This window comes from Nothobranchius furzeri, chromosome 1, assembly GCF_043380555.1.
Source record: "Nothobranchius furzeri strain GRZ-AD chromosome 1, NfurGRZ-RIMD1, whole genome shotgun sequence".
Taxonomy (NCBI): domain Eukaryota; kingdom Metazoa; phylum Chordata; class Actinopteri; order Cyprinodontiformes; family Nothobranchiidae; genus Nothobranchius; species Nothobranchius furzeri.
The window spans coordinates 88,217,803-88,236,081 of record NC_091741.1 but is presented as its reverse complement, the minus strand read 5'-3'; the positions used below and the strand labels follow the sequence as shown (position 1 = coordinate 88,236,081).

Below are 18,279 nucleotides of genomic sequence, written 5' to 3'. Positions count from 1 at the left end.
CTTCCAACTAGTAGATAAAACGACACCACACAAGACCGCTGACCAACCAGCACAGCCGATTAAACTTTTTCTCTGCAGACACAACCACCAGGCCACAGAAACACAATGTCAAACATGATAAACTCAACTGTGTCTATGAGAGCAAAATTTTAAATGAGGAGTAAAAACTTTGTGACTCAGTAGAGCTAGGCAAATTTGAATTTAATCAATTTGAGAAAAGGTTTTAATGCTAAGTTGGCTGCCGAGGCGCCATGCTCGAGTATGCACACACTCGCACACAAACTCCAAGAACTCCCCACCCCCACCGACGACTTTTCATTGTGCAATCCATCTTAATCAGCTAGCCCATCAGAGACAATATATCCTCCCCTCCATCTCGCTCCCCTTCTCCGGACGGAGTGATTGAGGGGTGTAAAGAGGAGGATGTTTCTGCCCACTGTCTCCTCCCCCTCTCTATGCACCCTCCACCCTTCTTACCAGGACAGCTCTTAAGTGCTTGTGGGTTTTTATGTTTGTAGTGTTTTATAGAAGTGGGCAGAAGCCAGGGGCTGTAAAAGTGTGGAATGAAGGGGGGTCGGAGGAGAGGTAGGAGGAGTGGAGAGTTACTGTAAATCCAGTCTTTATTGAGAAAGACTGGAACAACAAACTGTGCCGGACTGGCCTCCTTAAAACACCCAGCTTGCCTGATCAATGAGCGCTGATGGAGTAGAGTAGAGTAGAGTAGAGTAGAGTAGAGTAAAATAGAGTAGAGGAGAGGAGAGGAGAGGAGAGGAGAGGAGAGGTTAGTACAGTTTGCACCTGTTAATTCTTCAGGTTTAGGTGACCTTTAATCTGGATCAGTTTGCATCCATCTATAAAGTCCACGTTCTTTTCTGTTCGTCAATTTTTTCCCAACTAGTCAGGCCTGAAACAACAACACCCCCATCCCTAGCAGCCCACCAGTCTGACAGTATTGCATATAATTGGCCACAGTTGGCTTCCATTGAATGTTTGCCGCCTTAGGGGCTAAATGATGCTTCAAGGCCTTCCAGAGCAGCCGGAGAAAATCCACAACACTTCCCTTCGCATGTCAAAAACCAAAGGAACTGTCCTGGAGGCTTTCCCAGGCTGCTATGCTCGCAACAGCAGAAGTTTATTTTCCAAATTCAGGTTTTATTTTTTAATACACTGACTTCATATTATTGCTCACTGCACTCTTTCATCTCGACGTCATTTTGCTTTAAGCATGACCACCACCCAGTCAGTCAGTTAGTCATTGAAGAAAAGGTCGCCCGTTTAGTCAACAAATAACTACGGAGACAAGTCAGCTGGACGGGCAATCAGTCGGACAGACGAGGATGATCAGACTCGGCTGCCCAAAGCTCTGCTGAGGCTAACCTGTACCTGCTTGTTGCCATGGTGATGTGGACCAATTTAAATACTAGTCTATGTCCTCTCCCAGCCTCCTTTTCATCTCCTATCCACTCTCTCTGACTCCTCTCTCTGCTTTTTGCCAGTCTGTGCTCTGACTCCCCCACGCTCCATCTCAGTCATGTCTCCTCTGGTGTTTCTCACCCCCAGCAGCCCCTCACCTTGTCTCGTCCTCGTTGCAAAATGACACTTTACTAGCCGCTTCTTCTTGTTAATTCCATGCTACTGTGCATCCTGCAACTCTGTAAAGAGCTCCTATAAAGTAAACATTTTTATAAAAAACTCCCCAGACACACACACACACACACACACAAGACGGTTGCTTCCTGTGTCTACATGCATAATTACTTATGTATCTGTATGCAAGTTCACGTGCACAAATGCAAGTGCACACAAACACACGCAATAATTTTATAAATGAGAGTCAACGATCAACATCTTTACTGGATGCTGGCACAGAATCCACCTGCTGACAGTCAGCTGCCAATAAATATCCATCATTTTTAGCTAAAGCCTCATCATCAAGCATAATTTAGGCAAGCTGGCTTGCCTTACTCTCTCCCGATGCAACGCCTGTGCCAAGACAAAGATTAAATTTCCCCCAAATGCACAAACAGCCATGAAAAGCTCAACTTTCAAAACCTGTCCTTTGGCTCCACCTGATGGTTACCAACAAAGGCTGATTCCTATGTAAGGTGCCGGGAAACAACAAATGAAGAAAGAACGTGAATAATGTCAGAAACCTGTTGGTCTAGAGATAAGTATTTACCTTAAATACAGAAGGAATGGACAAAACTAACACAAATATGTCATTCTGAGATGTGTACAGGCTTTAATTTAGCTGTTTTAAAAACAGATTGAATAAGGAGAAGAGTAACGACAAATTTTTCAATATTTTTCAAGATTAATTTGAAGATGAAAAAGTCTGATTTGATTTAGCCGTAACACTAAAAAAGCCAAAGGCTTGATTTAGTGCTGCTTGTTTAAGGGATCCTCACTCAGCTACCAGTTAAACACCCGCCTCAGCCCCATGATTTGTTTACATGTGAAAAATGTATCTAATGAAATGAACTTAAATGGAACGTTTTACTTTGTGAAGTGCCTTGAGAAGTCTCTTGTTGTGATTTGGCACTATATAAATAAACAGAATTTAAGAATTGAGAATTTCAACGATAAACCAGTTTAAATTTGATATATTTAGGTTATTTTTTAAGCAACATCTCTTTTAGCATCAAGAGGTGATGTGAAAGGAAACTAACCGGTGGTTAAATTTGGTGCAAACAGGTTTCCTGCTTAGAGATTCATTTTCCTCTGAGAAATAAACTAAAGCTTCTATGTAAAAGTTTCAGTAGCTGGTAGCTACTCAGCAGTAACAAATAATCCCAGACATCCATTTGTTCTCTTATTCTTTGTACTGTAGTTAAATTGGTTAAAAGAATAAATCACAGCAGGCAGGAAACCATATGAAAGCCTGTAGCGGTCACTCCCACACGAGGAAAACATAATACACATAATCACAGACACCGCTCACAGGTGCTACGGGTTAAATGTATGCATTTGCACAACAAGCTGATGATTGCTCTAAGCTTTCATATTCATAATCCATCTGCACATTCTCCCTCTGGTTGGCTCTTCTTCTGCATGAATCCCTTTCTCACTCTATAGACTAGTCATTTTTGTGACAAAGGCTGAAATCAAACAGAACCGCTTTATATTTGAAGTTAGGACGTGTGCAAATTGAGGATTTGAGAGTAAGGACCATGGCTGAACTGAACTGACCTCGTTCACAAATAAAACTGAAGTAAAGCACACATACCTGCGTTGACTATAGCATCTATCTCCAGCATGGTGATGTCGCCGCTGTACACAGAAATCTTCTGGTCTAACTTTTGGTTCCTCTGATAGCGGCTCGGCTCAGAACCGCCTGACGAAGCAACACAAACAGGGTCAGGATTTAGCAGGTTTACCCAAAACAACATTAAGACCAGATACAGCAAATAATTTGCTTTAACTTTGTTATGCTAACATATATTCACTAATTCTGGATTCCTGTGAATGTACTTGTTCTAGAGTAGAATTAACAGCGTAAACCAGAAACGTTGGGAGTTATTTTGTAAACTGTATTAGAATTATAAGTTTTGGGCTTATCTAGTGAGTGAATGAGTGAGTGGTTGGTTGTACTGTACAGCACTTTAGAGTCCTCTGACTCTGAATGGCATTAAACAAGTGTGGGTCATTCATTTGTCAACAATTTCTTAATTTTATTTTCAGATTTTTATTAATTTGCACATTTTAGACCTATTTTTGAGATTTGCTTATATTTTTAATCACCTTAAAATAATTTTTACATCTTTTTTTAGATTAAAAAAAGCCCTCAAGAACAGTAAATATGACAATTTTGGCCCTTGTCTTTAAAAGTTTGGACACTCCTGATGTAATGATCACAATGTGACATAAACAAAATTTTAATATGATTTTTTATTTTGTTAAGGCATCTCCTGTGCATATGATAATTATAACAATTATGATTGTTATTGACTTTTTTTTCTTCCTTTTATTCAAACTCATCCTTTTCTGTTCTATGACATAAAACAGTCAGAATTTACTAAACCTTTGTGCAATTTGAAAATCCAGTTTATATTAAATAAGACCATTTATTATTTCCTTTACTCTAGAGCAGCAGTAGCTCAGGAGGTAGAGTGGGGTGTCCAGTAACAGAAAGGTTGTAAGTTTGATGCCGACTCTCGCCAGTGAATGCTGCTGTTGTGTCCTTGGACAAGACACTTAACCCACCTTGCCTGCTGGTGGTGCTCAGAGGGACCAGTAGCGCCAGTGTTCATCAGTCTCGTTTCTGTCAGTGCGCCCCAGAGCAGCTCTGGCTACATCACAGCTCATCCCCACCAGTGTGTGAATGAGTGATTGTGTGAAGTTTTTTGGGGGGTTGCAGAAGCCTAAGAAGGCAATACAGACCATTTATTTTATTATTTTTATGCATGAAGTTTTAAAGAGGGCCTCACTACACATTTTCATGTTTGTTCACCTGCTTTTGTGATATTGATAACTGATTTTGTTATCTTGAGTTATGATAATGTTGACTTTTTTTAATATTTACTTTCATTTAAAGGTGTGGGGAAACATGTTTAATCAATACATTTAAAATGGTCTCTGGTATGAATGAATGCCTTGCAAGCCGTACTTTGAGAAAAACAAAAAAAAATAAATAAAATAACTGAATGGCTTGGATGAGCACGGACAAGTCTGGTGCAGCAGAGAGTGGCAGAAGACGGCAGGATTTGGAGTCTTATTTCCTGATATTTGGACATCTCGCCTCGGACTGGATAACAGGAAACACATCTCTTGACTTGCAACGTGGATGCTTTATCTCCACAAATAACACAAGCCTGGAAGAGCTTCTGCTGTGTCGTGGTGTTGCTAATGCTAACGGTTACTTTCTACTAGTCAGGATGTTGTCTGCTGATTCCTGGATTTTAAACCAACAACAGCCTTCCCCATTGTGAGTCCAGATGGGTGAGTCCATGAATGTTTTTTTTTTTTTTACCGTGTCCTGTCTGGCTGTGAAGCAAACAGAATTGATGTCTGAATGCTGGTAACAAGCCTTAAAGATTTACTCTCAGGTGGAGCATCAAAGCGTCTGCTTTAAATGTCACCCCTGATACTTAAAACTTTATTGTTATTGTTTTGGAATGCTTTGCAATTCCGACCGGACACGGAGTCAGAGGTGAAAGAGAAAGGAAAAGACAAAAGGTGGGGAGAGAGGGGGAAGGGGGTGGGGGGTTTCCACAAAAATGAACAATAATGAACAAGAGTCTGCTTCTAGACCTGCAGAAAGAGACAAGAAAAAAAAGAAAAAAAGAAACAAAAAAATGGGACACAACAACAATACAACAAGATCAAGCTATCACTGTGTCAACTTGATGAAGAAATATATAATAAGCATTGTTTAATTGAACAATCACACAATAATAAATCACAGTGCATTAAGTGCCCACCATAGTCTTAAGACCTGTGTTGAACGTGCCCAAGTCCATACTTTTGAGAGCACCGTGTGAGCACCTGTGTGTGTACACGCGCTTGTTTATGTAAGGTTTCTCTATAGGAGCGTCCAACAGAGAGTGTGAGGGACCACAGATCTGTCCCCCAAAGATGTGTAGGAGACGGGGGGAGCTCCAAGTCCCAGAGATCCAGGCGCTACCCCAGAACACAGGAACCCCAAGGAGACTGCAACCAGAAAGGCCCCTGCCCCCTTCGAGAGGCACAGAGGATCGCCCCGGGGGGCCACAACCAGCAGCCGGCAGAGTCTCGGGAGATAACAGCAGCAAGCCCACAGGCCCGCCCGCAGCCTCCCACCCCCTAGCCGGTCGAGCTCGGGACCCAGCGACCCGGGACCCAGGGGCGACCATCCCCGCCGGGGACCCAGCAGAGCCCAGGGACCCAGACCCCACCAGGCAGCCACCGGGATTGATCTGGCAGACGCCAAAAATCTTATACCCCCTGACCCGGGAGCCACGAACACTCAGGCAGACCAAGGCATCACACCCCATACCAGGTGTGGCAGGGGGAGGGGGACGAAGATCTATATCATCAAAAGAAGTCCCAGGAGATGGGAGGAGTCAAAGGCCCCACCTGACATATACAGTCATACACAAACACAGTCACACACTCCCTCCCTCATGCTCACACATGCACATACAACCCAAAACTTACAAAAATGCACGCCGGACACCCACTCATGCTCCCCATACACACCCTATTAACTCTGGTCCCGGTACTGCTGCACATTGGGTACAATCATCACCGGTTACCAGAGTTTGACCCTTTCTGCTGGGGTGCTGATGAGCAGGCTCCCCCGCCCAACACTGAGCACAGCAACCCACCACCCCGGACCCCAACCAGACGGCCAGATCTCCCTCCTAGCCTCCAGCCCCAGAAAGCCAAGCAACAACAGAGGTGTGCTAAGACCCCTAGTCTCCCTCCGCCTGCTCCAAAATAGTGTTGTGTGTTGATGAGGTGTATTCCATGGCTGTGGTGAGCGGGAAGTGCGGGCATTGTCTGGCCTATGCCAGCTGATGCCATCGCACCACCCCACTTGCACCCACAGCCCTCGGTGTCTAAGTGCAGTTTAAATTTGGAAGTGGGCACCGGCACTCGGGATGAGGCTGAGAAATCCCCCTGCCAAGTGACGTTGAATGTGCTCACTCCCAAGGCCCTAAGTGTGTGTTTGCGTGAAATGTCGTCGGTGGAAGTGTATAAGCTGCAAATAATATTGGGGGGCAGGTTGCCATAGGAATGTGGAAATTGGGTCCATACCCGCACTCCCTGACTTGTCCATCCCCCAAGGTCCTATGTGTATGTTTGTGTGATGACGTGAGGGAGCAGGAGGAGAGAAATATGCGGGGATGGGGAGGTATGGCTGGTTGGGCTTAGCCCTCCAGGAAGCCAGCTCCCCCACTGACCCCAATAGGCACCTCTGTTGTCAAATTGCCACCCAGGGCATGGAGACCCCAGCCCATCCTGCCAGGGCCCAAAGCAGCAGCATTACAGAGCCTCACGGAGTCTGAGGGCACCAACCCAGCCCCACCCCAGCAGAATATCTATGCCCATCCCTGCATTTGCACAACTTCCAAAATATATAAGACATAGGGTATCCAGGTAAGGTTGGGTCCTCCCCCTCCTGGACCTCCCCCTCCCCTGTGATGGTACAGCAGAGGAGCCAAGGTCTACCTGAGGCCCCTGAACCCGGGCCAGGCCTTCTTCCCGGCAGCATACATGTTAGGACCCGACCCCCAAGGCCCCGCCCAGATCCCCCATAGGGCCGGCCACCCCCACACCCCGAGCCCCCAGGCCCCCACCCAGACCTGCCCAGGGGCAATGCAGCTGCCAGGCAGTGACCCATGGCCGCCGCCAAGACCTCCAAGGGGCCCCACTCACAACCGCCAGTAGTCCACCCCCCGAGGCAACCCAAGCACCTCCAGAGGGGGGTAACGGCCTCCCAGTCCCAGACACCCCCAGTGAACCCACCTCCAGGGAACATCCGGATACTCCAAACTCAGACACACACCCACCCCACCCCCCACCCCCATCATCCCGCAGGACAACATCAACGGTCCCCCATCATCGCTATGTGATGGAACCGATCAAAGGAGCCCAGAGAGATTGATTTGAAGTGGAAGCAGAGGCTAAATCAAGTGTAATATGATCTAACAAAAGATTTCTATACTGGTTAATGCAGAGAGTTTCTCTATTTTTCCAATTCAAGAGGATAGTTTTCTTAGCAATGCATATGGCAGTCAGAACCACGTGAACCAAAGATGTTTCAATCGGGACATCGTCCAGGTTTCCCAGTAAACAAAGAGAGGGGGTGGTTGGGATATGACATTTCAGAGACTTTGACAGGTCTTCACATACTCTACCCCAAGATTCCTGGACAGGTGGACAGGTCCACAGTGCATGAATGTAATTGTCAGAAATGTTGTTTGTGCAGTGTGTACAGGTGTCAGATGACACAAACCCCATCTTGAACATCCGATGACCTGCATAGTGTACTCTGTGTAGAATTTTGTACTGAATTAATTGTAAATTGGAGTGTCTGATCATTTTAAAAGTTTTTAAACAAGTTTGGGACCAGAAGTTCTGGTCAAAGCTGACTGATAGATCCACCTCCCATTTTTCCAATAGGGATTGCTATTCTATCGTCTATTTTGGACAGTGTCTTATATACTTTAGACAGTAGTTTGGGGGGGGGGGGTTGAGATTATAGAAGTCTAATACCCTTGGTGGTGTTTGTAATTCTATTTTATTGATCTTAAATTTTTGTTTGACTACAGATTTAATTTGGTGGTATTCTAAAAAGCTATTCTTATCTATTCCAAATTGGGAGACTATTAAATGGGATGAAGTCCAATCCTTCATATATGTGTTCCAGGTATAGGATTCCTTTATTTTTCCAGTCTGGAAGGTTCATCATTTTAATATTTTGCAAAATATCAGGATTATTCCAAATAGGTGTGCATCTGTATGGTACCAGTGAAGACTCTGTCATTTTAAGATACTCCCACCATGCTGTCAGAGAGGTGCTGATACTAATACTTTTGAAGCCTTCATGTTTTCTTATGCTTGAGCTAATAAATGGTAAGTCTGAAAGCTCTATCATATTGCAAAGTGTCTGTTCTATGTCTAGCCAAGACTCATCTAGTGGGTTATCTTGCAACCATCTTGGTATATATTGCAGCCTGTTGGCTAAGAAATAATAATAAAAGTTGGGTAGATCCAGTCCTCCTCTGTCTTTGGTCTTCTGAAGCGTTTTTAAGCTAATTCGTGGAAGTTTATCCTGCCAAAGGAATTTGGTAATTGAGAAGTCCAGAGATCTAAACCAGTCAGCTGGTGGTTTGTTTGGGATCATTGAAAATAAGTAATTTATTCTGGGAAAGACCATCATTTTAATTGTAGCAACTCTCCCCCATGAGTGATATTGGTAAGGATTTCCATCTTGCAAGGTCATCTTCCACTTTCTTTAAAAGTGGGATGTAGTTTAGTTTGGTTAGATCTGTTAACTTGGGAGAGACATTAATTCCCAGGTATGTGATATTCCCTGACTCCAATTGTGTATTAAGCAAATTGACAAAAGAGAAATTAATTGGTAGAACAGTGGATTTTAACCAGTTTATAGAGTAATCTGAAATTTTTGAAAAAGAGTTTAACAGTTCTATTGAATGAGAGAGAGGATTGAGAATTCCAGAGAAAGAGTAAAACATCATCTGCATAAAGACTGATCTTATGTTCTATTTTCTTACACTTTATCCCTTTAATACCTGTTGTTTGCCTAATTGCTGCTGCTAGTGGTTCAATAAAGATAGCAAACAGTGAGGGGGAGAGTGGGCATCCCTGCCTGGTCCCCCTCTGAAGACAGAAGCTAGCTGATATTTGGTTGTTTGTCCTGACATGTGCAGTTGGTGAACTGTATAATGTTTGTAGCATGTTTATGAAGAAGTTCCCAAACCAAAATTTATGTAAAGTTGCAAATAAGAACTTCCAGTTAACTCTATCAAAAGCCTTTTCTGCATCTAGAGATAATATACTAGTTTCTATGTTTCTACTGTAAGAGAAATCTATCAAATTAAGTAATCTACGTGAGTTAGTGGATGACTGTCTACCCTTGATGAAACCAGTTTGGTCAGGGTGTATTATGAAGGGGGTTACCTTTTCTAATATTTTTGCCAGGGCTTTACAAATTATTTTGAGATCAACATTAATAAGAGAAATTGGGAGATAGCTGGTAGGAAATGCTGGGTCTTTGCCTGGTTTTAACAAGAGACTAATATTGGCTGAGTTCATGTTTGGCTGTAATCTGCCACTCTCTTCGATTTCCCTCACCATTCTGAAAAATATTGGAGCCAGAATGATCCAGAATTCTTTGTAGAACTCTGCTGGAAACCTGTCTGGACCTGGAGCTTTCCTATTAGTCATGGATTTAAGGGCTTCCTGGAGCTCCGCTGATGTTAGTGGCAAGTCCAGGACTGTAACTTGGCTGTCTGATAATTTAGGAAGTGTTATCCTGTCAAGGAACTCATTGATCTCGTTATCTGATGGGTTTATCTGTGGTGAGTACAAAGTTTGGTAAAAGTCTCTGAAAGTGTTGTTTATGCAGGGTCATAAACTATATTCCCGGTTGAGTCTTTAACAGCAGATATGGTAGTTTTCTCTTTATTAATTTTTAACTGGCTAGCTAAAAATTTACCTGATTTATTACTATGTTCAAAGTTTTCTATTCGTAGTCTTTGTGCTAAAAATTGTGTCTTTTTGTCAATAATTCCATGAAGTTCTAATTTAGCTTAACGTAATTTGCTCATTAACTCTTCTTCTGTGGATGCCTCTAAAGACTTAATGATTTCTTCTAACTCCTGAATATGTTTGTTTTCTGTTTGCGCTGAGAGAGGTGAGCATGCGCTGACGCTGACGGCCAAGCACCGGATACACGACAGCGTTTGAAGCACATGGCAGCTCGTTAACAAACATCCACACTTAAAACGCATTTTCGCCTAATTTATCTACTGACAACTCAAAAAATAATCTGGTAATTATAACACTCAACCTGGAGGTAAGTGAAGAAAATTTAGAAAGTTTACAAAACTATATTGACAGTGTTTTTGAGTTTTTCGTTATGGGTCCGAAGAAATCGGCAGCTGAGCCCGAAACACCTGGGACCAAGAGGAGCCGTCCTCAGGACTCGCCTGAGGCCTCATCTCCCCGTAAGGACATATTAGAATTATTAGATTCTATAGACAAACGGCTTCTGGGATTTGAGGGGCGACTTCATCTGCTTGAGGTTCTACACCAGGAGTTTCAGAACCTCTGTCAGTCTCTGGAATTCAGCCAGGAGCAGGTGGAGTGGCTCGCCGCTGAGAACGCGTCTCTGCGGGAGTCCGTTTCTTCCCTGGAAGAGGGAATGACGCGGATCACCCTGGACAGCAAGATTCTGAAGGAGACGGTTTTGGACCTTCAGGCCAGTAGCATGAGGGATCATTTGGTGTTCGCAGGCCTGCCGGAGCAGATGGGAGGGGCGGAGAACTGCGAGCAAACAATAAAAAACTTTCTCCAGACCCAAATGAAGATACCCGAAGAAACAGTAAAAAACATCACCTTTCACCGGGTACATCACCTTGGAGTTAAAAGAGTGGACAGCAGAAGACCTCGTCCCATCGTGGCTAAATTTGAACATTTTAAGCAGAAGGAACTTGCTAAAAGTCACAGAAGAGAGCTCAAAGGAAAAGACTTCAGCGTAAATGACCAGTTCCCTAAGGAAATCCTGGATCTGCGCTGAGTCCTCTTTCCGCTGCGCAAAAAGTTTATCCAGGATGGGAAGAGGGCTGTCATCTCGGTGGATAAGCTTTATGTAGACAATAAGCTTTACAAGAAGTGAGGAGTGACTGACTGGCTGCATTAGCCCAACATCAGGTCAGACATTTACTATTCTTATCAGCATTCACTGGGTTTGATCACGTCGGGATTAAACAGCTGCTAAATCTGTTTTCTAGATGATGAGATCACCTGTTCATCACCACCTCACACCCCATCACCTTTTCTTTTTAGTTCTTTCTTCTTTTTTAACCTGTAAAATTCTTTCCTTTCCTCTCTTTACCTGCTTCTGTACCTTTACAATTGTATGGCACAACCACACAACTTTCCAACACTGCGTCAGACTCGGCACACACACACACACACACACACACACACAAATATATATATTAAATCCACAGCACAATATCATAATTCATGCATCAAATAATACAACCACAAAAACTGTTGGATCTTTAATATTATTATTATTATTTACTTTTCTGTTATTTATTAACATACTATTTATACATTTATATACTTATTCCATTTTATTCACATGAAGGCGTCATATTTTAGCTACTCACACACACATCTATGGGTGCACTAAATTGTGTCTCATGGAACGTAAATGGAGCTGGCTCCATAGATAAAAGATTAAAGATTTTGATCAGCTAAAGAGAGTGCAAGCAGACGTAATATTATTACAAGAGACTCATAGATCTGCCACATCCGCAGATGAACTTAAAACACCTGAGTTTCCCAGCATGTTCTCTGCCTGCTATAGCTCTAGGCAAAGAGGTGTAGCTATTTTAACACACAAAAACATCAATTTCACAGTATTGGACACATTCTCTGATCCAGAGGGTAGATTTATAATGTTAAAAATATCTGTACAGAATCAACGCTTATGTATTGTCAGCATATACTGTCCAAATATTGATGACCCTTCATTCTTTCATAGTTTTTTCTCTGTGCTCTCCGAACACTTGGACTGTCCACTTATACTAGGAGGCGATTTTAATTTTTGGATGAACTCTTTAACAGACAGGCTCAGTACAGCTGGGACTCAGCGCAAATGGCAATCCACTAATATAGTTAAACAGTCCATAAGTGATTATGGGCTTTGTGATGCATGGCGATCTCTTCATCCTAACTGTAGAGAGTATACTTTTTTTCACACGTCCATCACTCTCATTCACGTTTGGATTATTTTCTAGTCAGCACATTGTTGGCTGACATTTCAGACACTGAGATACACCCCATAGTTGTCAGCGACCATGCTCCGGTTTCTTTAACTCTGGTAAACAAGAAGACAATCCCACCAAGCAAAAACTGGAGGTTTAATACATCACTGCTTAAAGATGAAGGTTTTAGAGAATTTTTTTTAAAGGAGTGGGCTTTATATTTAGACTATAATGACCTGCCTGGAACATCAGCATCTGTTCTCTGGGAGGCAGGAAAGGCAGTGATGAGAGATAAAATAATCTCTTTCGCATCACATGAGTCCATGAATGTTAAGTGACAGCATGACATAGATTTGTCAGGCTTTTCAAATCCTCGAGTTTCCCCATTTATTTTTTATTAGTAGCTAATGTAGGAGATAGTTGTAGGAGGCTATCTTCATGTTAAGTCTGAATGAAAATCTCAGAGTCACTGATTATAATCAGAAATAATAAGTTAAAAATGGAGTTTTTGGTGAACTACACCTTTAATAAGGTAAACTATTAATAAGATTTTGTTGTTTTCATTTGTACTGCAACTCAAATTCTAACTCTTAACTCTTGTTAATTGATTTGATGTCTTGCATATCATCTGATACCACTGATGAAATTTTGTTTTTCCTTAAGTAATAAAAATTGTATTGTCAACAAAAAGACTTGTCTCTTCAGTATTATCAGGCCAAGACTGGTACTGGTGTGAGAAGTCTGACCTGCAGTAGGAGTCCACACTGGTATATCAACCAGAGACACAGAGCCTGAGGTCCTGTAGTATGGACGTCGGTCCTCCAGGGACAGAGACAGCAAGAAGGCTGGGAGAAAAGTGAAAAAACATGTAGTACTGAATAGAAACTGTTCAAACATTATCTACAACAGTAGTTTATAAATGGTTTAGCTTTTGACCTACACAATTATAATGGCAAATGTGACCTCAAAACGAACTGATTGAACTGTACAGGCTACAGCTAAATAAACATGGAAGTAATAATAATAATACATTTTATTTCAACAGCACCTTTCTAAACAAGGACACTTTACAGAGATAAAATACACAACAATAAAAGACAGAACAGCATAAGACAGACAGATTGGAGCAAAGAAAGTAATTATTGGAATGCTAGGCAGAACAACATCCCAACAACTTCCATTTGTATTATACTACACCCCAAAGTTAAATTTTGTCTGTTCCCCAGAGTTAGATATGTGGGAGAAAACTAATTGTAACCAGTCTAGTCATTCTCCTGATCCAGCAGTACTCTTTTAGCTTGAGCTTAGCATTAAATAATGTAAGTGAATGGTACCAACTAGCCTTGGGTGTAAAAAGGTTTTTAAAATTACTCAATAGTGATTCTAATTCTACTTGGTGACCTCAATAATCATTTTGACTTCAAGGCAAAATAACACCAAAGAATCACAGGCACCATTTTAGACTTTGGACTACTTTATGATTAAGCACAGCTGTAAGATTCCGCCAAAAGGGAAGAAAGACATGACAAAGCAGCCCCAAAGCTACCTACTACAATAAAAAATAAGCACATAAAACACACACACACACACACACACACACACACAATGATGCCAAAAGAGGGAAAATAGGCACATTGCTTTTGTACACGGAGCTCATCAGATGGAGCTCTGTGTTTTGAAACATTTTGAATCCAGCAAATGCTATCACACACAGGAAATAAGTATATCACATTTAAAGCTGTTTTTAATTTTATGCAAAAAATCCTGCTGTGCAGAGCAGAGCTAAACCCATAGGCACGTGTGCTCTGCTGCAGGCACGGAGACTCTGATCAATAAAAACAATGTTTCACCATATAACCGTGACATGCTCCTCCAATCTGGTAATCAAAAATAATTTGCACTGAATGGCCTGCAGCCGTGAAACACATGTATAGTTCCATCTGCAGCACACGGACGGGAGGAGTTAGGCTTATTAATAGTGACATTAACAGATCTTTCCTGGAGATGATTCACAGTGATTATTTTACTCCAGGAATCGTGATTTTTTTTAATTTAATCGGTGTGCTCTTTTGGGGTTGGGGTGGGTGAATTCTAGTCATCGGGATAAATGAGAAAGAGCCAAAATGGCAGAGTCGAAAATTGGTACCAAGCCTCAAAACTAAAATCAGTGCATGAACATTTGCACCCCCTTCATATTGTGACACCAGACAGTGTGAGCTCATCTATCCATGACAACAAGTGTGTAAGGTGAAAGGTCATCTTTATTTTTAGGTACCTTTCATTTCCTCCAACAACTCCTGCAAGTCTTGTGTTTACAAACTGTTACTAAAATAACATCAGCCTCTAAACGCTCTCACCCTTTGTTTCCTTCCAGTCTCCCTCGGCAGAGCCCAGATTAATTTTATGGGACATGGCGGTGATGACTCCAGTGTGGAAGGACTGGACCAGGGCAGCGGTGCTCGCCCCCAGAGCAGCACCGAGAGCAGTAGCGGTTTTAGGCACGGGCAGACAGGGCAGTTGCCCGGGGCGGCATTTTTTCATGACACAAAAGGGGCGCACAAGCGCTTAGTAAAAAAAAAAAAAGAAAAAAAGAAATCTGCGCCGCACCGAGGTTTTCTCTTATCGGTTATATGACAGTGTCTGGATTGGAAACAGCGAGTTGGCGCCCCCTGCAGCTGCAGGCGCTCCTGCTGACCGAGAACGTTCACGTGCTCCGTGTGTGTGTAAGAAGAGGAAGGGGAGGGGTGTGGCGGGGGAATTCACCTCTGCGTCTTTCCAAATGAAAAGCGCGGTTAGGGGCTGAATCAACTGTATTAACATGGCTAAAGTCAATCACATCTTGATGTTCTTCCATTTAACGCACATTTCATTCATATCATAAACACAGGCCTATCGTTCTTTCAGTTGTTTCTGAATTGTGTGAAATGACCAAATAAAAAAAGGAAAAACAAAACGATCGAGGTCAAATTGTTTAGTCCTGACTAAAGGAAACTTATTGAGTCAAGAGCCAAACAGAAGAGATGAACATAAAAAGGCTAAAACCACCAGGTGCCCGATTCAGGAAGAAAAGAGGAGATGATGCATGTTTTCAATTTTTTGAACCAGGTAACTGGGATTTTAACGGTTAAATTCGGTCAACTAATTGCTAACAGAGCTAATAGGGCTGAAATATTGAAACGAATATTCAAATGGTTCGAAAAAATTCATTGAATCGTTTTTTACTGATTCAAACTAGGATTTGTTAAATGCTCGCTGCAGCCTGTGGCCTGCCTGAACAACAACACATGTTGATCATGTTCACATAATAATAAATAAAACAACTCTACAAGCAGAAGAAAACTCCCCAGTCACCACTAACTATCCTGTTTATTTATTGCAGATGCCTGCACTGATTATTTTTACATGATTTGTTCTGTAAAAATTGGCATTTTTGGTAGTCTACAGTTTTTTATGTTAGTTTAAATTACAATTTCAGGGGCCATTCTAAAATATTATAGATCATGATAAATATCTATTGGAGATCTACCCCAACTTTTGGACTGCTCTGCCAGTCACTGTGGCTCAAGCTGAGAGGAGCTTTTCAAAACTTGATCAAGTCATACCTGAGGTCAACTATGTTTCAGGGGCGGCTCACTCACCTGGCTCTGATTAGTATCAATCACTCAGTAGGGGAGCAGATTTCATATGATGACATTATTGATGACGTTGCATCAAGGTTAGGTTTTAATTTTAGTTTGTGTTTTCTGTTCTAAGTGCAATGCTGTAGTGATTATCTTTAGTTTGTTATGTGTGAAATATTTTTGCTATTTAGAATATTTATTATATATTATGTTCATATATTCTTAATGTTTAGTTATTGTTTGTTTTTGTATATTTGATTCTATATATTGTGATACAGTATATAATGTATATTGCTTTACATTCTGACAACTTCATAGTAATTAATGTAAATATGTGCAACTTAGAAAAATGAATGTTCAATAGTCGTTCTAATAAAACAAGCCTGTTTGTAGAAAACATGCGTGTGTTCGTGCAGGTGGGGTGGTGTGGCGGTGGGTGGGGGTGGGGGTGGGGGGGCGCACAAAGGGTTCCTCGCCCGGGGAGTAATTCCATGTAGAACCGCCACTGACCGAGAGCAAACTTGCCCAGCCAGCCACTCCTTCCTCTGGGTAAGGAGGAACCGTTAGCTTGGACGAACTTCCGGGGAGCACCTGCCGCGGTAGTGGTTGAGAAGCGGTGGGCTCGGATTGCAGCGTCAACCTCCCCGCGAGCAGGACTCGCGACTGGCGTCCGTCCAAACTGGGGGCTGCCGGGGCTGCCTCCCAGGGTAAAAAAGTGCTTGAACTTGACACCAGCTCTCTGGAAGTCGCTACGTACACGGGGCATCGAGCTGCTCATGCACGAAACCGCTCTGATATGTGAAGCTGATATTTGAAACGCCATGCCTGAGTAACACCGAGCAGGCCTGGCTGAAGAGTTGTGTTTCTAGTAAGAAAATGTCGACCAGTCACAGCCGTTAGTTTTCACTTTCGAGAGAAGCACAACTCTCACTAACTAGTGATGTGTCCGTCACGAACGAACCGGCTCTAAGAACCGGCTCTTTGAAGTGAACGATGGGAGCCGGCTCGTCATTGGGAGCCGTCCCCTTCCCTCCCCCCTCCCCTCTTGCTTTGGTGAAAGCTACAGGTGATTGGTCAACATGTGTAACTGCGTGTCCAGACTGTCCACACACAGAGCAGTAGGGGCAGGGAAGTGGGAGGATCAGAGTCAGACACACAGCAGAGCACATGCGGGTGGAGGGAGACTAGAGGGAATGAGGAGGAGGAAAAAGGCGAGCGAGCAAGCGAGCGAGCGAGCGAGAGAGAGAGAGAGAGAGAGAGAGAGAGAGAGAGTGACGAAGGCGGTGAGAGCGCCAGCAGTCGGAAAGTGGACATTTCTCAAAGTGATCAGTTATTAAATCCATAGAACTGATAAATATTTGAAATATTGCATTTTTTTTAGATTAGTAAATCATTTTACATATAGTTTTGCATTATTTTGGTTATAAATGGACTCTACGCAACAGAAAATCTGAGGAGCCACTTGGGAGCCGAAAGAGCCAGCTCTTTTTGGTGAGCTGAGCCAAAAGAACCAGCTCTCTAAAAAGAGCCGGAATTCCCATCACTATCACTAACACTTCCCATGTGCCATTTTTGTTTTGAATGTCAGCGGATGGGCTGTACCATTATGTGGGGTGTCCGCTGAATTTACATTGGTAAAAGTAATATTTCATTGTCTAGTGCTAATGTTAAACAGCAATTAATAAAAATGAAACAATGAAAGGAAATTATGACTAAAATAAATGTTAGTTAACACTCAAAAAGAGATTAAACTCTGATTTTTGTGAGATGGAACAGTACAAACAGACGACGGAATTAACGCTGCCTTCAGGACTGTCGGAAATTGCAAATCAGCGGTTGATCAATCGTGTTTCCGATTATGAAAGGGTGATGTGTGTAGAGTGTATAGCAATTAGAGAAAATAATCTTAATTACAAAATAACTCAAACCATTTTTTAACTGTAATTTAAAAGTTTTTTGGAGGGAAAATTATGCTTTCGTGTCTGATTTTCATGATTTTATTAGTCCTTAATGAACTATGACTTATGAATTATCCCATTATTTTGCAAGAAATATAATTTATAGTATTCAAAATTTAAACTAAAATTGCTTTGTCCCTGTAACACTGGGCACCAGTATTTTTGTTCCATTCATCCATCCACTTTCAGTCGCTTATCCGGGGTTGGGTCGTGGGGACAGTAGCCTAAGCAGGGATGCCCAGACTTCCCTCT

At 42.4% G+C, this 18,279-nt stretch overlaps 1 protein-coding gene across 1 annotated transcript in view; it reads right to left on the bottom strand.

Annotated features, from left to right (window-relative positions):
* Nucleotides 1-17,525, bottom strand: part of macrod1 (mono-ADP ribosylhydrolase 1) — a 273,972-nt gene extending 256,447 nt beyond the window's left edge. The window contains exons 1-4 of the mRNA XM_054739144.2: nucleotides 16,588-17,525; nucleotides 14,807-14,934; nucleotides 13,196-13,294; nucleotides 3,227-3,334 (exon numbers count right to left, since the gene is read on the bottom strand). Coding sequence (XP_054595119.2) covers nucleotides 3,227-3,334; nucleotides 13,196-13,294; nucleotides 14,807-14,934; nucleotides 16,588-16,892 — 640 coding nt within the window. The 5' untranslated portion in view covers nucleotides 16,893-17,525. The remainder of the gene's footprint in view (nucleotides 1-3,226; nucleotides 3,335-13,195; nucleotides 13,295-14,806; nucleotides 14,935-16,587) is intronic.
* Nucleotides 17,526-18,279: the final 754 nt, after the last annotated feature.